Source organism: Nilaparvata lugens, chromosome 13 (assembly GCF_014356525.2).
Source record: "Nilaparvata lugens isolate BPH chromosome 13, ASM1435652v1, whole genome shotgun sequence".
Classification (NCBI taxonomy): Eukaryota; Metazoa; Arthropoda; class Insecta; order Hemiptera; family Delphacidae; genus Nilaparvata; species Nilaparvata lugens.
Genome location: NC_052516.1, coordinates 25762829 through 25784618, shown reverse-complemented (window position 1 = coordinate 25784618; position 21790 = coordinate 25762829). Strand labels below are relative to the sequence as shown.

The 21790-nt window shown below is 31.2% G+C and overlaps 1 protein-coding gene across 16 annotated transcripts in view; it reads left to right on the top strand.

The window, feature by feature from the left end:
* LOC111045617 (elongation of very long chain fatty acids protein AAEL008004) overlaps positions 1–18580 on the top strand; it is a 158395-nt gene extending 139815 nt beyond the window's left edge. For 8 of the 16 annotated variants that reach the window (XM_039440158.1, XM_039440159.1, XM_039440157.1 and 5 more), the window contains 5 exons: positions 7852–7908; positions 9796–9901; positions 12568–12704; positions 14625–14786; positions 16300–17938. In XM_039440158.1, the coding sequence (XP_039296092.1) occupies positions 7852–7908; positions 9796–9901; positions 12568–12704; positions 14625–14786; positions 16300–16449 (612 nt within the window). In that variant the 3' untranslated portion in view covers positions 16450–17938. Of the gene's footprint in view, positions 1–4449; positions 4534–7851; positions 7909–9795; positions 9902–12567; positions 12705–14624; positions 14787–16299 lie in introns of all 16 variants that reach the window. The other 8 variants (XM_039440150.1, XM_039440149.1, XM_039440151.1 and 5 more) reach the window with 2 other exon arrangements.
* Positions 18581–21790: the final 3210 nt, after the last annotated feature.

Below are 21790 nucleotides of genomic sequence, written 5' to 3'. Positions count from 1 at the left end.
CTCACCTCTTTCTCTTCAAGTCTGTATCTCCTTCTTCTTCTATTAATGTCTTCATAGGCAGGCTGTCAACCTAAATTTGTAGAGTGTTTTTGAATTGAAGTAGTTAATTTCAAAAAATTGTACAAAACATTAATAGTCTATGTTGTTTATTATCGATACCACAAGTTAACATTGCCAACATATCGAATTCTTCAATTATTGTATTATGATCTATTCTTCTCAGGGAAGTTGGTACTGTATTGTATTGGAAGTCCTTCCCATCAACCCAACATTGTTTCACACCTCAGATATATCTATTCAATTTATACTCTCTCTATCCTGATTACCTTGAATTTTTTCCAAAGTTTTCAATCCTTTTTCATCTACATCCACATTATTCAAGCACTTCCATTTTAGCTCAAACTTGTTTTGTGAATTTAATATAGATTTCTGTTTGCAGGCCAATTGAAGGCAGTAGTTGATTGTTAATGTCGGTAAAATCGGACGGACGGTTGCGTAATCTGTGATCAAAGATTTTCTTCAAGTTTCTTATAATTTAGGGAAACTCCCCATCCCCCAATAGATGGTTAATGAAGATGAAACATTATTGATAGAATGATGACCAATTTGTTGTTTTTACAGTGGAAAAGTGAAAATCATTCAATTAATTATTTTTAAAAGATGAATTAATTATTCACAACTTCAAGAAATACTCCACAGGCTTTAGTTCAAAATGGTTTCTACTCCAATTTTGTAGTATAATTTTGTAGCTAAGTTTACACCAAAGCTTTCAACAAAATGTTTATTTTTCCGTTCCCATAGATTATATTACATTGAACGGAACTTGACAAACACATACATTCATCATGTGTATGATAAGTTATGTTCAATCTAATAGAATCTGTAAGGACGGAGAAATAAACATTTTGTAAACCCAGCTTAACTTTCCAGAATTATAGTATGTGTATCATTGCCACATGATGCATTATTATCAAACTTCTATGTTCAAAAGTTTTAAGTTGTTCCTTTAATTTGGTGTTTTAATCCTTCTAGATTTAAAATTTCCAGCTCATATTATAATTATATTTTTGTACAAAATTGAACTTCTAACAATAAAAACATACCTATTTTTTGAAATGTTATTCACTATCAAAATTTCGGAACAGAATAGTTTTGGTCCATGCCTGTTGTTTTTCCCCGATCATATTTATATGATTTGTAATTGTATCTACAGAAAATAAATAAATAAAATACTGTATTGGGATACCCACTTGTGGGAGGGGGACTTAGACTGCATCAGTGAAATTCTTTGGGGGGGGACTGTTGAAAACAATTTTTGTGGGGTCCAAAACGTTCTAATCGCTTATAGTCAACGACTGGCAATATTTTTTGCGAGTGTTTATTTTGGGGGGATAATAGGCTACCTTATTTTTATGATGGGTGGATAGTACCCTATTTTTATGATGGGGGACAGTACCTTATTTTTATGATGGGGGGTCGGTAATAAAATTTGGGGTATTTTGGAGGGCTTGGGGGGTGGGATCAATTTGCAGATGATATGTGATAAGTTCATTAGATGTGGTTCTTGCTTTATCATTCATATCCCATTCTCACTTAATTATAAAATCATTTTTCACATCATTTAAAAATGTGTGCATCTTCATTTTTCATTTTCGCCGCCTCTTGTGAAGTCATCATTTTAGAAAATATTCAAAAAGCTATATCGCAAACAAATGCTATAGACCTTTCAAAAGCTTGAATTTGAAGATTTTCTTTGATTTTGAAGTAATTTCTTCCAGCTAATATTCTAGTTATCCTAAAGAGCTTAAACGATACTTAATCTATTAATGTTGTTGTTTTTAAGATAATATAAGTTGTTTTTCATTATTGTTAAAAGTACCAAAGTGAAATTTTTAAAAAATGTTTCACTTGTGATCTTTTCTTCATTCCTATTATTGGTGATAGAAATACACCATTACAAAATAATGATAATTCTTGTTTTAGAGAATGAAACTTTCCCAGGTTAATAGATTTTCCAGTAAATTTTGACAGACCTTCACTGATAGAACATTAACAGTTAGAATCTTTACTTTTCTATGTTTTCCCTTTCCTTCTTGAAATTTCACGGTATTTCCGCTTTAAACTTCTCAGAGTATCTTCCTTTGTTTTCAATAAGGTTAGCTGTGAATAGCTTGAATAGTAGGCCTATAAACATAATCAGTTATGCTTTTTCTATCTCTTCTCTCTATTGTCCGCAATAATTACCGTATACTATGTATCGTATGAAAACTTGAATGTAATGTGTAGAGCTAACTATTTTGTGTTTCTTTTGTGTCTAACCGAGTACATAACTATTAATAGTCTTATGTTTCTCTCTTCCAAATCTCTGATTTTTTTACATATTCCATTTCAGTATCAAAGAGAATTCTTTTGAATGTATAACAATGTATTTTTCCTAGAACGTATCACTAGAGCACTCTACTAACTCATTGTGAATAACATTTCAAATTTCTTCCTTTTATTCATCCATACCTTATTGCCATCCACTCCAAATCACATACCACTCTATGATACTTGATTTTTCAATTCTTGATGTGAAAATCAAGTCATTACGGTAAGCCGTGGGATATTTTGTATTTCGAGGGAATTTTTAAGGGACATTATTTTCTCACACCTGAAGCTGTTCTCTCCTGCCTGGTCTTCCCATATTTTTGGCTTTTATTTTAATAATATTATTTTCTTGTTTTCACATTTTGCTTGTGTTGTCGATATTTTTTGTTCTGAAATTGTGTCGAAAAACATTGGAGAGAGTCATTCAATCATAAACCAATATTATTTCTTCTAAAATTAATCTGTACAAAAATCAACAAAGTATGCAGTGTTTCGATGTAACAATAATTATCATTTCAAAAAATTGATCTCCACTTACTTTCATGTGATAAACTAAAGTATACTTATACTTATAGATCTATACTAGAATACGTCAACTTTCTTCTCCCCTGAAAGTTACAATTCTAATCCTATTAGTAGTATCCAATCATATAAATACTCTTGTCCTAAATATTCAACTTAGTAGGAGAAAAATGATTGATTATGTAATCACATAAAAATTTGAGTAGGGTATACAAACCTCAAGGGATTTGTAATTTTGTTTTGAAAGATGTAATTTTCACCTTATGAACATTTGAAGACTTTTGAAATACAAGTGTTCTGCTGTAAATATTCTACAGTTTCATTTTTCCTCTCAATTTCAAACCCTTTCATTATAAATTTGGTCTTTCTCAAGCAATTCACTGGTGTAAAAATCAAAATGGATTTCTTTCAAATGGGGCTTTTTCCATTGCGGTTTGTAAATTGCTTTAAATTTATTTGCTCTCTGGACTTGAATTATATATGGGGGGGGGAAATAATATTAATTTCAAAGATTATTTCAGTACGTTTTTGAAAGCATTATTGAATTGAATAAGTTGGAATCTTTTTTGTTTTTTGCATTTTGGGGCTGGTTATGTTTCCATTTGTTCAAGTTGTGTTTGAATTTAGTGTATTGAATTATTTGTAAGAATTTTATTTGTTTTTGAATTGTATGAATCATAGTTAAGGAAATGAAAGAAAAAAATGTCATGAAGATAACGCCCTCAACAAGAAAGAGGGGAGTTTTCACTAAGATGTTCTTTCTGGTTTATGTGAGGTTTCCTCCAGGACCTAGTATAACTCACTCTGGATGATATGTTATTTGATATTGAAAATACTGCATGAAAATACAACAGAATCATTAAAAATCGAGTTTTTAGTCTAATGAATGTTATTGCTTCTAGAAGCTAGTTCAGTCATATAATTAATTCATCAAGTAGGTTTAAATGAAACACCTTGATAGAATCAACGGCTTTCATACAGTGGGATTATTCATGTAAGTTTTCTCCCAAGTTTTCTATGGTAGATAAAACTCTGCTAGAAGTTTTGATACTTGAATATTTTTCTAACTAAATTAATAGGAGTTTTATAACAGTTTTGAGACTTGAATGTTTTTACTGGACTCCTAGAAGTTTTAAAACTTGAATATTTCCTTGTGGGTTTGCCCAGTTGAAATAAAGTAGGCCTTTTCCTTAATAGAAACACAACTAGTATCTAGACCTTCTGATTTAGTATGTGAGATCATCCACCAGATTGAACACCATGGCAATATCATGGATACAATATTTTAATACTCTCATACAGCACTATTTGACTCAGCAAGTTGACAAACAAGAAGAGTGCAGGTCTATCTTTTCTTAAAAAAAACTACTATATTCATTGAATTGACACATTCTAACTCACAATCTACTAACCGTCCTGGAAACATTCGGCTACATTTAATGCATAACTTGAACACTTGGAAACATGTGACTTGGCCATTGATGACCAATGTTTTTGTACAGAGTAATAAGTGCGACTGTTTTTCGCTATGGTGGCGGCTTTTTCTTATTATTTCAGTTAGGAATGTCGGGCTGGTTGACTGGTCATTATAGTCTAAAGTGCCAACCGGTAGATTATTCAAATTCGCCAATAACTGTCAGGGTAAGTATTACTAATTAGAATAATATTTCACACATATGCTGAAAAACCTATTAATAAATCAGGCATTTAACCATTCATTGATTTATTTTTATGCTCATGATATGATATTACAATAGTGAGGAAGGTTAGTATGGTCAGGTTAGGCTAGAAAAGTTAGGTTAGGTAAGCTCGATATTAATTTCTATTTATTTCAGAAAAATAGATAAATAATGTCTTTATTTTTATAATTTATAGATATTTAGAGGACACATACTTAATACTACCTTCAAAATTTCTCATTCCTACTTAATAATACATAACCCATAGAACAGTAGTGGACTTGAATTGTTATAATATTGGAATATGGAACAAAATAACTGATAACTACCTAATAAATTACACAGAATTATCACAAGCTTACTTACGTTAACAAATATAAATAACTGTTTGAGAATAACTGTCACCAAGAATAATAAAATGGAACAAAATTCAAACAATGAATTTGAGGAAAGAACTTCTGATTTTGGAAAATATGTTTCTTAGTTGAAAACTGCCGATTTCAGAGAATCAAATTGTGATTGTCAAGGTGATCAATTAACCTGCAACAATATTTTTTATTCAATTATCAGGTATACTTTTGAGAAAATCATCTTGAGTTGTTTGTTTCGATTATAATTTGTTCTCTCCTCTTTTTTAAGCATACTTAGTAACAGAAGAGAATATCTAGTTGAAGGTGAAGCCATTTTATATATTGGAAGTACCGTAAAGTAATCTTTTCATTATTTTTCACTTCAAGTAGTTATACTGAAAATAAGCATAGATTTTATTTAAAGTTTATCTACATATTTGCTTATATAGCTGCCTATTTTAAGCATATTTTTATCATATACTTATCAATCTCTTATTTGCATTCAAGCTTTACAGACTTGATGATTTAAAAATCCAACAACTCAAATTAGAAATTCACAAAATATTTTTATTGTTCACTTATCACTTTTTAAAGCAATCAATTTTTTTGAAAACCTGATTCTGCTACCTGGTATAATGTAATGCTTTGTAGTATTTTTACTCTACCCTACTTTTCTCAACTATTTATACTCAGTTTAATTGTAGGCCAACTCTACTGAAGACAAGGAACTTTTCAAACTATTCCTAAGCTTATTCACATTTTTGCTGTAGGTCTTTTACAGGACCTCCTATATACTACTATATGTATATGTTTGTATAGTATATAGATGTCCTGTCACTAATCACATATTTTTTCAATTGAGATTGAACTTTGCTTACTTTCACTTATTTTACTCCTTTTAATTCCAATTTTCTCTGGATGTCAGTAATACCATATGACCATGAATTATATAATTTATTTATCCAAAAACTCTAATTCTTGAAATATTACCTGATAACTCAATTCTATGAAATGGAAACAACTAGATATTTACCACAACACGAGATTCAAAACACAATTCCTTTAAAAATTATCTGAAAACTCAAATAAACCACCTATATTATTCACACAGCTTTGTAAGATTTATTCTCACTTGAGTCATAAAAGTAGATTTTAATCAGCCATGATTTATTACTTGTTATTTATTCTCAATACGGTATCATTCATATCGATTTAACAACTTTTTGTTTATTTTATTGATGTAAGCTAAATCCATGAAAATCTAGGAATGTTATCTGAGGTAACCAGTTGGGAATATTTAAATCTATGAATTGATTCTGATTCAGGATAAGTTTCATGTTATATAATTTCCATTACAAATATTGGAAGGTTTGATCTGTTTCGAATTGTATATCGTATTGCTGGATTTATTTCTCTGATTTTGGGCAACTCATTGAAAATGCATGCAAGTTATTTACTGCCATCTGGTAGATAACTTTTGTTGGAATATTTTGGGATATCATGGATGATCATAGTACGTATATTAGATGAGGCTGAAAAATTAGTGCATGATTTTATTGAAGGGTAGTTTGAGAACAACAACGCTGTGAATAATTAAATGCGCATAAATACAAGCTATGCTACTGAATGAGTAATGGACTATTTTAAACAATAAGATGCGTTACAAAAATCATGTTACTCTATTTATTTATAAATTTAACTATAAATTTCAATATTAGTCTACTTCATTCACAATATTGCATGTATAAAAACAAATATTGAGTTCTATGAAGATGTACTCAAGCTTTGAATAGATCTATAATAAATCATATTTGTTTGAACTTAATTGAATTTCGAATAAGCATAAACACTTATTTGGATTTTCGTCGTTTTTCGTCGTTATATATGATTCATCCACATTCATATCATATTCATTTATCATTACATATTCATTTGACATTGACGTGTTAGAATAAGATAAATAATTTTTAATTATAATTATAAATTTCTAGTCTAGTTTTAGCTTGTAAGTCTTCAATTTTTCATTATTAATTATTGACTTAATCTGTGATTTTTGTTGAAGGTATCAGATGGAGGTATAATGAACAATTTATTTGATTTTCGTATTCAATTTAAAAAAAAAATTGTGAACATCAAATATTGAAATTTGAATTTATCAATTCTTAAACGAGATGTATTATTGGATAGCTCCTGATAAACTGTTGCAGAGGCACGCTTTGAACCATAATAATAAAAAATGTGTCCATACTAACAAATGCACTTTTACAAGTCAAATTCACTGAAAATGTTAAGCGTACATGAATATGATTAGAAACCATGGAAATTAAACTATAATCAAGGCGGTTGAATTTGAATGAACAATTCTATGCATATTGGTGATAAAATTATCGATCAACTGATTGATTATTCATTATTGAGGGTTGAATCATTGTAATCATCCAGATCACTGATGCTTATTGAGAAACTGACGTCATTAGGTTATACATAACGTAGTGAGTTGCTGAGTGGTGATCCTCAACATTGGAATTATGATTTACTCTACTGAATGCTTTATTTTGAAGGAAAAATGAATATTATATGAATCATGAACTTATTTGAAAGATTTTTCTATGTTCAATAGGAAGGTTTCCGCTGACTTATGAAGCTAGTAACCCTCCAGTATTAAGATACTTACTAGTTTTTTATCAATCAGTAACTTGTAGAATTATAGAAAATTTTTTTATTGCTATATTTTTCAATAGGGCATTACACTGTATCAATGATTGATTTTTAAGAATGAGGCTTGCAGTTCAATGAGCAAGGAAAGTTGTGTGAGTGCACCACTCCAGATTTTTCATAATGGTAGTGAATTACTTCTAGATTGTTTAGTTCCTTTATTATCATTGTTTGTTATGCCAAATTATTAATAAATTCTAATTGAAAATTTACAGATGGTGCATGCTTGCTGGTGGTACTACTTTTCAAAGTTCACAGAGTTCATGGACACGGTACGTTATATCAATATAATTCAATATCTTGAACTTTTATTCAAATTTCGTAAATTTCTTTCCTAGTTTACATATACAGTATTGCAATGAAAAATATTTGCAATGTAAATATCCTAGGGTAGTGGGTAGAAGTGTGAGGAGTATCTAGGCACTACGCCTATAGTGAGGTCCACGTTATAATGGCAGTGGAGAAAAATAGGAGATCAACGTTGCCGATCCTCACTGTCTTGTCAATGCCTTCTTGACGGTAGCTGATACAGGTTTATTAATATAAAACTATTAGTTCTGTGAACAGTAGACCTCACGCAGTATTCTCATCCACAAGTACCTGATTGAAGCTATAGACCTTATGGAAATACAGCAATAGACTGGCTTCTCCACACATCTATGTGTAATCACTTGTCAGCTGATTTATGATGAATAATTCTATAGTCTGATTATTACTCTAATATTGGCGTATGAAGGAGGCTCCTTTTTCCTTTTATATTATCCTTGAAATGCAAAATTTCCGAAAACCTTGTATATACGTTGACGCGCAATTAAAAAAGGAGCATACCTGTCAAATTCCATTAAAATCTATTACCGCGTTTCGCCGTAAATGCGCAACATTTAAACATATAAACATTTAAACATTAAGATAAATGCCAAACCGTCGACTTGAATCTTAGACCTCACTTCACTCGGTCAATTAATTGTCCATTGTCGTTTAAAATAATCAATTATATTTTTCAATAATTCATAATGAATTTTCATAATTAAGATGAAATATTTTGTCAATTAATTATTAATTCTACATTGTTAAAAGCCGATCTGGCTACAGAGCAAAACGAGAAAAAGATGGCTCTATCCGCTTTGTTGAATGATGGACAAGGATAGCAATACCATTGCTAATCAAACATTATAACGTGGACCTCACTATAGCAAAACTTGAAATATTTATATACTTGAAATCTTTTTGTGTACATTATCTAAATAGTATAGTAGTTTATAGTTCGTAGAAAATGTTTCAATTTTGTGTAACATTTATTGATTTTGTATAACATTTATCAGACTTTTATCAAAACGATTTGTTTGGTTTAGTCAAATTAATTAGTTGATATAATATTTATAAAGAAACTAAATCAGTTTTGTATAAACATCCTTCAGGTTTGTGTCGCATTTTTAGAACACATTTCTCTTTCCAAAACCGTATTAACTCTCAATCAAAATAATATCCTTCAGCAGCCTGCACCCAGGGACTATTAGTCGACCATCCATCAACTTAGCACCCTCTAGCTGTCGTGGGAACACGGAATTGCAAATCCTATGTACATTTGATTTCTGGAAATTTCAATTCCGCGCTCCCATAGTAGCTAGTAGCAGCTACTAATTTCCCTGTGTGTAGCGTGCTTTAGATATCACTATAAAATTAATAGTTGATGCTTAAAAAACAAACCAAATCAAAGCTTATTCATCAAAAACAATTTCAATGCAAATTTGAATACTATAACATTTAATACAAAGAAGTTTTATGCATTGAATAATTTCTTAATAAGCATATAGATAGTTCTGCCGGCACCAGAGAATCGACTTCAACTCTAACGATTCGTTAATTTCGTTAAATTAGGAAACTGAATTTCAGTGAAAAATTGACAAACCCTTATACCCCTTTCACAGGAGGTCATATGATGGAATAAACTAAACCAAACTAAAATTCAATGAATAAATGTACACCCCACTATAAATGATATGTGTTGGGGTACACAAACCGTGTCGAAATACTAAATTTTTGTGATTAAATACCAAATTAATTGATCAACTTAGTGAGTTCTAGAAGGCTGTCAAAATATCAACTTTTTTTAACCATTTTTGTCTAAAATTTTACTGATTTTTCAAAATTTCTTTCAGATTTTCTTCGTATTGAGAAAAAAGAACCAGCACGTTTCAACCCTGCACGTTATCCACCATGGATGTATGCCAATGAGTGTTTGGTTCGGTGTCAAGTTTACCCCAGGTAAGTTAATTAATTCATTAATTAGTTTTTTAATTTAGATTAAATCAGTATTTTCCCACCTCTCAATTCTATATAGTTTCAATTTCCTGTTGTTTCATGATACATAGAAGTATGTAGACTAGCTAACTATCAACTCTACTCATTCATTATTAATCTAAATAACAGGGGAACTGAGCTACCGCTCAAAATTACAAAGGCATACAGGTCTTCAGTTTTTTATGGGAGAAATACTGAAGGAGTGTTTACACTTTCTTATCCTGCAAAGTGCTTATTCCCATAAGCGCCAAAAAGTTATCTAATCATCTATAATACTGTATAATAAAGGAAAAAATTGGCTTATACACGTACGGGATAGGAAGTTCACGAATGACGCATCATCACGTCTGAACTACTGGACTGATTAACTTGAAATTTCGGATATAGATTTTTAATTTACCGAGGATGGTTATAGGCCTATTTTAAATTCTTTAAGATTTCAGTTTGTCAAGTTTTTAATTAATTAGACCCTTGCGGGGCACGGGTTACCTGCTAGTTAAGAATAAACGAAAACCCACATTAAGTCGCATTACTATCACCTCGCTGAAAGAATAAGAGTAAACCTGATAAATAATTAACAGCTTTTAATTTATAATTCAAATCTTCGTTTCAACTACTTGTGAATCGGCTATTTAAACTTTACCCTTTCAACTTTGAAGTTGATGAAATCTATTCATGGATGCTAACCTATACACGTGAGCTAACAATCTCCATAACATTTAGCCAGCTATTGTATGCAAATCACAATGTATTCACCGTATCAGTGTATTTGATGTGAGTGATAATTTGTATCTATTAATGTATTCTGTGAATCTTTATCTTGAATGTTTAAAGATGATTCAAATAAATAAATGATTTTCATGTATTAGAATAAGAATACTTAATTTAAAAAATATCACATAGTATAATTGAAACAAGTAGTGAGAAAAGTTTTGGGGTCAACAATATTTCTATAGTGAGGTCCACGTTATAATGACAGTATTTGATCAACTTTGGTTTTGCTATCCTTGTCTATCATTTGACAAAGCCGGTGGTACTATCCTTTTCTAGGTCCACAACGATGCCAATTATGTTTTTGACAGTGTAGAAATATAATTAATTAATTAATGCAGAGAATCGGCATCACTGTTCTTTTATCTTTATCCACTGCCATTATAACGTGGACCTCACTATAGGTAACTTGATTTAGTTTATGAGATAAATTAATCTTCACAATTCTGATCACATAACTTGAAACACAACTCTAATCACTAGAGATTGATAATAAAATATAATATAACATTTTAATAAATAAGTTGTAGTACAGTAGTGGTTGAGAAAATTATTATTTTCTTTTCAGAATAAGGTTTTATCATAGAGTGTCACTTTCATTACCGTACTGCACAAAATGGTTAGATTTTCTCTTATTTCATTTAGAGCAATGCTCTCCATATTTGAGCTACCGGTAAAGACAATTCCATTTATAAAGATGGAAATTGATGATGATAAATTGCCTTTTTTCTAATGCTAATGAATAATGAATTTATTGCCAAATACAATAAATATTTTCACAAATAAAAATAATCATTAAAATACAATAATTTTGGCATGACTGGAAAAAAAGTCTTGAGCTCCAGCCACGAGTTCTAAAAATACCTGAGAAATACATTTTTTTAATCTAATAACAGCAGTACAAATGAAAATGAAAATTATTTAATCGATAAATAATTATTATTAAACAAACATCCATAGTTAAATGCTGTAAACCACCTCGAATACTTCTGCTACTGTGAATATTGACAACAGTTAATTGGGCATATAATCTAAATCTCTACTAATTATTATAAATTTCTTTATACTTTGTAGTAATATCATAGAGAAAAGATAGCCTAAAGGTGCGTACAGATATACGCGCCGCGAACATGAGCAATTCACTTTTAATCAGCTGATGCCAAGCTTTTTATATTTGTATCTTACCGTTTCTGTAAAAATATATATCATAAAAAATATATAAATATAAAATTATATCTGTATTTTTACAGAAACGGTAAGAAACAGGTATAAAAAGCTTGGCATCAGCTGATTAAAAGTGAATTGCTCATGTTCGCGGCGCGTATATCTGTACGCACCTTTAGAGGATATTCCATGGTATAGGGCAATATGCTCCAAATTTCACTGTCAACTCAAGCCGATAGTTCATGTAGTTTTTTTGAGAAGCTATGTGATACTGGCACTCTATAATGATATTGGTAGCCTCTCATACTGTGCCATTCATACAGAATAAAATACACTCTCACCCGGCAAAGACAGTAGACCTAATAATTGTCAATAGTCGACAATAATCGACTTGAGATAACAGTGGAATTTGGTAAGATTTTCAGGGTAAGGTTTTCTCTCTAGGGTAATATTATAACGGAATAACCCCTTATCCTGCCAGGGCAATTCCTTCAGCTATTTTTGTGTGGCCTGAGAGATATTGAGGTTTTTTATTCTTTGTATATTTTTGTTCCAACTATTTTTGTGGGGCCTGAGAGTATTGAGGTTTTTTTATTCTCGGTATATCTTTGTTTTGATGTTCATCGTTGAGTGTTATTTTAATATATCTTTGTTTCGATGTTTCTAATGTTGTTTATTTGTTGTTTATTTTTCAGGTGGCCACAGCACATTCTTTGGTCTGCTGAACACATTTGTCCACATCATCATGTACTCTTACTACCTGCTGGCCGCCCTTGGACCCCAGATCCAGAAGTACCTCTGGTGGAAGAAATACCTCACATCTCTCCAGATGGTCAGTCAACATCATCTGTTCATTCATTTGTTTTAAGGGTGTGCAAAGGCTAAAAATAAACTTTCTACTCGTGATATTTTTCAAGTTTTTCGATTTGATTGTACATCAAGCTATCAAAATGAAAAACTTTTCTCAGGAAAACATTTTCTTTCCGATCATTACTTTTTGAGATATAAGCGCCTGAAGTTTGAATTTTTGTGACAGAACATTTCAAATTCGGTAAGATATCAATCCATGAGATTTAGATGATGGATTCTTCATGGTATTGTTGATCTAATAAAACAAAAATTTTCTGAAAATATCCATTTTTGAAAGAGTTATTCAATTGACCAAAAATAACTCAACAAAAAGTTATTTCTGGTTATTTTTTAGTAAATTGAATAACTATCTTAAAAATGGATATTTTCATAAAATTTTTGTTTTAATAGATCAAAGAATAGATCATGAAGAATATATCCTCTAAATCTCATGGATTCATCTCTTACCGAATTTGAAATGTTCTGTCCCAAACATTTAAACTTTTGGCGCTCATATCTCAGAAAGGTAATGATCGGAAAGAAAATGTTTTCCTGAGAAAAGTTTTTCATTTTGATAGCTTGATGATATACAAATCGAAAAACTTTGAAAAATATCACGAGTAGAAAGTTTATTTTTAGCCTTTGCACACCCTTAATTCATTTTTTATCTATTGATGCATATAAACTGAGAGTGCTAAGGTTCATGTAGCTCATCGATTATTTTGATCCACTTCTCTCTCAATATTTATATTCTGTAATTCTGGATGATTTAATAAATTGATTGAATATTTTCTATTGTAGTTTATTCTACAATATTCGACAATTCTAGATTATTCGACGGAGATACTTTTCCTACGTCTGTTTGTCCTGTGTGCTTTGGCCTTTATGCTCATGTGATCATCTATAGTGAGGTCCACGTTATAATGGCAGTGTTTGATTAGCAATATGGTATTGCCATCCTTTATCTTCATTCAACAAAGCAGATAGCGCTATCTCTCTCTTGTTTTGCTCTGTTGCCAAATCGTCTTGTAGAATTAATTATTAATTATCTGCCAATGTAGAATTAATAATTAATTAACAAAATATTTCATCTTAATTATGAAAATTCATTAGGGAATTATTGAAAAATATAATTTCTTGCTTAATAAAATATAATTGATTATTTTAAACGAGAATGAACAGTTAATATTACATCAATAAACCGGTATCAGCTACCATCTATAGAAAGCATCTATTGACAAGACAGATGATTGGCAACGTTGTTCTCCTATTTTTCTCCACTGCCATTATAACGTGGATCTCACTATAGTTAAAACATGTTTATTTATTTATTTATTCAGAACAATATGGGAGCATACGGGAAAATCTCAAAAATTCCTTCCAATCAAAAAAAATTACAATAATCACTTTAAAAAGAAATTTAAAATTGAGAGAAAGAAACAAGGGAAAAAACTATTTTATATTAGTGAAGAAGAAAATGTTACGAGAAACTAAATATACTGAATACTAAAGACTAAATTATATACTAGAAACCATATACAATATCAGAAAATGATAAGAGAGGAATCAAGAAATTACAATAAATAACATTCCAAGAATGATGTGAAATGCTGATTAATGTTATCATAGCGACCTCTAATTCAAGGCTCCGGACTACGATATTGCAACGTCGCAGCGTAGGCCTAGAATCTAATGCATGATTGGTGAAAAAGATTTAAAAAAATACCAGCTGATCTTTTTCACCTATCATGTATTAGATTCTAGACCTACGCTGCGACGTTGCAATATCGTAGGCCGGGGCCTTGTATTAGAGGTGGCTATGATGTTATGCATTAATAACCTATAAAAATTATTTCAATAATTTTTTGTAGGTATTTTATTGTGATGAATGTTTGTATTTCAGGTTCAATTCGTTGCTATCATGGTGCACGCCTTCCAGCTTCTGTTCATCGACTGCAACTACCCTCGTGCCTTCGTCTGGTGGATTGGACTCCACGCCGTCATGTTCTTCTTCCTCTTCAAGGAGTTCTACAACCAGCAGTACAACAAGCCCAAGAAAGGAAAGGTGCGTATCTCATTCCATTTTATCTTTATATATTCATTCATATTTACTTACACTTGAAAGCTTCAAACAGAAATATTGTGAAAACTCGTCCAAGTAGTGAAATCTACTAGAAAATGGTAGTTACTATAGACAGCATTTTTATCCATTCATATCTTCCATTTATATAACAAGTCCAATAAAGAAAAGGTGCGTCATCATATTTACACATGACACAGAAGTATTGGGCAAATTCATCTATTGAAAATAGTAGTAACAATCGACAACTATATTCATTCACATCTTTTGAATTTTCCCAGTTTTATTCACTTTGTCATGAATCCTCTTCACTTGAACTCTCCTTATCATTTTGTTAATGTTCTTATTGTATAAATGAATAGTTCAACGGAAATATTGAGTTATTAGATGGGCACGTTAAACTATCGGTCGTCCGGGTGAAGTATGCCAGTCGTAAGGCCCATTGATGGCGTAAATTATTTATTAAGACAAGGTGGAACTCCTGTCAGGGACTCCCCACCAATAAAATCCATACGAATATTATTATTACTATAGAAAATGGAAGTTATAATAGACAATATCTTAGTCTTCTAAAACTTGATTTCTGTAAGTTACTTGTGCTCAAATTTCTGATATATTGGTACATATGGTACATCTGCTACACATTTGGTAAATTGGTACATAATTTCTGGTATATATATATATATACTGGTATATTGCACTTCAATCTTAGTTTCAAAAGTATTATAGATAATCAAAATGATTGGGAGGAAAAGACTCAAGAGAGAATATACACTTGAAATGTATATTTTCTGTACCACACTTGAAGGGGCTAGAATACAAGGAGTCCAAGTTACATATTGTTAGTTTCGAGAAAATTGAGCCTTAAGTTTATTTAAATTAATTAATTATTCATTCATGAAATGAATATAGAAATGATTTCACCTATTCAGTATACTTTTACCAAATCAAACGTACAGTTTCATGTAATGAGTTTTACTGTAATGATTCTTCTCCATACAGTACTCGTACTACATACAGTACTATTATTTAATTCAGTATTCTGTTTGATAAACTAGGAATTTTTTTGATACTGTACGGTTTTATTATTTTACACCGTTCTCTTATATTTTGACACCTGTCTGGCAGTGATACATCTTTCAAGTACTGTAATGATTCTTCTTCGTATACAGTACCGTTCTCTTACTGCATAGCCTACGGTACTATTATTCAATTCAGTTTTCCATTTCATACATTAGGTCCTAGGTCCAATAATGCAATTACGAATCATACAGTGATGACCTTATGAATAGGAGAGAGCAACAGGTTCAGCCCGAAACTGCTCTTAATTCTCCCAAGTCTTACTGTACTGTTATTTGATCTTTCATGGTAAATCAATTATATCTATGAATACATTAATAATTATAATTTTTCTTGATTCAGTACTATTATTTGATCTAACATGTTAAAAATTATAAATTCAATCTAATGCATGGACAATTTTGTTTGTTGGTTGCAGCAAGCTGAAGCCGTATCAGCAAATGGCAAATCAGGCGAGACCACAAAGGCAAATGGACACAGTGCAAACGGCTTCAACAAGCAGGCGGCTGACTACTACGCCTCAGGTGGAGACCTCATCCATCGACCACAGGCCGCCAAGAGCAAGTGACTTACAACAACCAACCATCAGCAATTGTGACTTACGCTCAAAAGTCAGACGACTATTTAATTTTAATTATTTTATTACATCCGTTGTTTGTATAGTTTTGTGAGTGCGCGCGCGTGTGAATGAATTTACAACGTACTTCAAGAACACTTTTAGGTTAGGTTGTGTTGTTTTTATCAACCTAATCTCAAGTATTGTGTTAGGTTAGGTAGTATGAGTTAATCTAACCTCAAAATGTTCTAAAGAGGTGTAAATGGGTACTCCAAGAACACTTTCAGGTTAGATTATGTAATTTGAACTAACCTAACTTAACATCAAGTATTGTGTTAGGTTGGGTAATGTGAGCTAATCTAACCTCAAAATGTTTTCAAGGGGGTGTGTATGAGACTTCTGTGTGAATGTTTGGCTAGGTTGAGTAGTTTAAGCTAGCCCTAACCTCAAACCTTGTGTTTGTTGGTGTTTTATATGAGATCAAAGTGTAAGAGTTGGGCTAGGTTAAGTAGTTTGAGCTAACCTAACCCAATCATTCTTTACTTGAGAACTTCTTGGCAGCAGTGTGTATGAGACATCTGTGTGAAAGTTGAGTTTGGTTTGGTTGCGAACCGAAAATTTTGTGTTTAAGGTTGTACAACTAAACCAACAACCATATGCAGGGTCAGGTTAGGTAACTTTAGTATGTTATTTGATCAAATTCCTGGGTTAGGTTTCCTACCTAACCTTACATGCTAAACTTCTGTTGAATTAGAAAAAAAATCAAGAATCATTTCAAGTCAACTCTGTTGTGTTATCCTAGATAACCTTTTCTTTTCATTCTATGATTATTTATTGTCCTAGTCCGTTTTGTTAGTGGAGCTTCTAGTTCCAATCAATTGATGTGATCAATCTAGCAATACCTATTTATCGGGTGCAGAATGTATTTAATGCAATAAAATTACACATATCTTTCTAGATTTCATATTTGATGCTGCTTTAACGAGGTGCAATGATGTAAAGATTATGCAGTATTATATTGGATTGCCAAACAATGTACATTTTCAGTGTTCAAATATTATATTATGTATTGGTGTAGCTGTAGATAAGCAGATCTATTTGGAATGTTCTCAATGAACTAGGAACCTCTTTGAGGCTTATCTTAAAGAGTGATCCCTGGTCACAAAGTACAATAGGCTATTCTGTGATTCTATTGCACAGCTATCATTAAAAAAAAGTACAAAGTACTGCACATCCTTGTCAAAAAATGTCTAGTTTCAAAAACGCCCAGAAGTGCATTTAAATTTGATATTGATGCATTTAAATTGTAGGTTGTAGACATCAGTTTAATCTAAAAGACAATCCATAAAACAGATTCCTTGTGCTACGAACTATTCTTCTTTATAATAGGTAGTACTTAATAGAATGTATGTATGTCTATGATTGCATGATATTGTGATATAATGATTAATCAATAACGAGTTGCATACTGTTTTGTTTGTTTTGGTCAATTGAATACATTGTTGTACTTTAATACAGGATCCACATGTGATGTAAAACTATTTTTGATAGGCTACATTTTATAATAGAATTTATAAATTGGAGAGCTTATTTGTTAATAGATAATAGTAATTGTTGATTTCAAGCACCAATTAAAGTGTGGTATGTGGTGATAATCAAAAAAGAATTTAAATTTAATTTCTTAAATTAGTTATTTCCCGTTTGACTTGATATTGATCTGTTTTTTAAAGGGCTCTATAAAAGTCTCTATTGGCATTATTTGATGTTGTACCGTACTAACACTTATCCTTGCGCTTATATATTTATGATAATTATTTATTTATTCCTGTTATCATCATCGACCTCAGTTTTTCTTTTCTATGATTGTATTAGTCTATCACTGTTATCTTCAATCTACTTTATATGACAAAATTATTGTGTGTCATGTACAAGTTTATATTTGCTCATGACACTGATTCGATTTTATTTTTTTCCTTGTTTATAGTTGGATGAAAATTTTATTTAAAATTTACAATGAAGTAAAACTTTTAGATAATTTTCAAAAATTTATTAGTGTTACCTGAATTGGCATTTTATCCATAGACTACAGATATTATAAAACAGTTGTTAGGATAAAGTTATTAAATTTGTTCATTTTTGAAAATTTTGTTTTATTTATTATATCAGCCCACTCGTTTCTATTTTTTTTTTTAGTTTTATAGTTATATTCATGTGCATGATATTGTAGAACATTAAATAGTTTAACCCTTAGCGCTCATGTCTATGTATATAGAAGGCGTTGGTTGATATCCAAGCTATGGATAGAGATTGAAAAGTGTCGTGCTATAATAAATATGAGACGATTTGTAGAACATTGAAAATTTCAATTTCGCCCTACAATACAGGGCGAGATATCACTAAAAATCTTCCCTCCATTGTCTGATCTGAAAAATCCAAAGACCTTGAAGATGCATCCAAAGATCTCTTTAAGGTTTTTGGAAAAATCACTCATCTTCAAATGCTTATATAACTCAATAATATGAGTAAATTTCGCTAATGAGATGACATATTATTACTTTTGAACAACTAAATTACGACATATAGTGAGGTCCACGTTATAATGACAGTGAATAAAGATAGAAGAATAGCGATGCCGATTCTCTGCATTAATTAATCATATTTCTACACTGTCAAAAACATAATTGGCACCGTTGTGGATCTAGAAAAGGATAGTACCACCGGCTTTGTTGAAAGATAGACAAGGATAGCAAAACCAAAGTTGATAAAATACTGTCATTATAACGTGAACCTCACTATAGCAGTCAGGCATCTGTTGAAAATGATCGCGAAACGGTCGAAAGTAATACAGTCAGTAAGTGAAAGTTTTTGATTATTTACTTGAATATTTGACTGCATGTCGTGTGAAAACATATAAAAACGTTTTAAACATATAAAATATCACATTTTCTTAACTTTTACCATCTTCGCCAACTATTGTAATTGAACATACATGAAAATTGAATAGAAAATACTTCTTAATGTTTACACTGTGAATGGCAGATAAGAATAACTCAATTTGTATAATGAATCAACATCAATATTATGTTGCCAAGGCCACATCTGTAGGGATATCACAATAATAATAATAATATTTATTTCCATTAAGATGTGTACAAAAGAACAAAAAACAATATTATATAAACTAATATTAATTACACTGTATGAATAGTCAAGTGATACAAAAGTCTGTATATAGCTAATGTTGTGAAAAAAAACAAAATATCACTTCTACACACACAAACATCTGAAAGGAAATAATTAGGTATTCCCGAGGCAAAGGCCTATATGGGAGTCCCAGCATAAAGAAATAAACCAGAAACACACTTATAATTTGTATATGAACAAAAAGATAATAATAAACTGAGGTAAACTTATGTATTATTTACATCAAAATGTTGTTAAATGTTTGATTTAATTTGTTATTTTGTGGTAACTGTGTTTGGTCGGGCTACAACTTACTAATTATTTTGTGTTGTCAATATTATTCATAATCAGTACTTTACTCAAATTATACATCATTGGAATCAACTGTAGATTTCGGAGTCTAAAAAAAATATTTTAACAAAATTATTTCTATCAGGATTCAAGTTAATTTTTTGAAGAAGACTTCAACATCATTCGTTTCTAATAACCAGACTTTCAATTTAACCTTGAAGCTTACCATATTATTCAGCTGTTTCAATTCTAAGGGTAACCTGTTATACACTCTAGGTGAGATAATTATATAGGTAGTTTCTTCGATAGATTTCTTTGTAGGGTCTGGTTGGAATCCAGTTCCCTGTCGATCTCAAGCTATAAGTGCTACTAGCTGGATAAAGTTTACCACTTCTAATGAAAAAGATCATCAACACTTTATAGAAATATAGATATCTTAGTGGGAGAAACCCCCATTCTTTGAATAAGGTATATGAACTTGTCATACGGTGCTTCTTAGCTAAGGTCCTCATGACATATTTATGTCCTACAATAAGTGGTTTGATAGTGGAATAGTATGCACCACTCCATACTGCGATTCCATATTGTAATTTGCTTTCTATCAGCGCGTAATATAGAGAGCGCAGAATATATTCAGGAAAGAGATAGCGGATGTGATATAACTTCCGACATATTGAATTGAGGTGATTTTTCAATTTATTAATATGCTGACACCAAGTGAGACTTGAGTCCATAATTATTCCAAGGTATTTGGTTTGTTTTACTTCAGTTATGGAATTGCATTTACAATTTATGTAGGGAGATATTTGCAAGAAGCAGTATGCAATGGAATATACAAATTAGGTCTAGCAGTGTATTTAACATTAGATCGCAGCTCATAAACTATTATGTTGGACTTTTCTGCATTTAGTTCTAAGGAATTTAATTGAAACTATGAGCTTAAAGATTGTAGATCTTTCGTGAGCATTTGAACTAATTGGTATTTTCTATCAGCACAGTAGCTCAGCGCGGTATCATCGGCAAATGCAGTTATGGCTGCATTTTAATAATTGATTATTCGGTAAGATTATCAATTATTTATAATTAACTAACAATTTCGGATAACAAAATAGTACAAATACTCGCACATCTGAGATACCGCACTTGTGAATGATTTCCCCACTTTGTCGGGGGCCGCGGAATTGGAAATATCCGGAACTCGAAATATGTTGCTAGGCGGAATTGGGAGTATCTGGACCTCAAATTATTTGTTTGTCAGATGGCGGAATTGGAAATATCTGGAACTCAGAATATCAGTGCCAAAGTGGGAGTACTGGTAATGTGTTTGTTATTGAGAAATGGTTCAAGTCTGACTCATTTTCTGGAATGATATGGACTAATTAGCCCACTTAGGGTAATTCATAGCTCATTATATATTGATTTTGAATGGAAATATTGGACTTAAACTTCAAACAGTAGAAACAACTTGGCTGATCTTTTTGTTTTTCATTATCAAAATTTGGGAATAGAATACTTTTGGACCTGGTCTATCCTTCTTTTTCAATTATATTTATTATATTCATACATATTATGCAAGCTTTCAAAACTCTGTTACCTGTTTCAACAAAAAAGACTGACGACTGTTGATGAATTTATTTTAGGTCAACTATAGAACCCTTCATTTGTTTTGCGATCAATTTGTTTCATCCCACATCTACACAGTCTCGCTAATAACGATCGATATTGTGAATTTGATATATTTCCAATTCCACATACTTCCAATTCCACCAGCTGACAAGATATTTTGAGTTCCGCCAGTCTGCACGATATTCGGAGTTTCATATATTTCCAATTGCGGCCAGCTGCAAGATATTTTGAGTTCCAGATATTCCCAATTCAT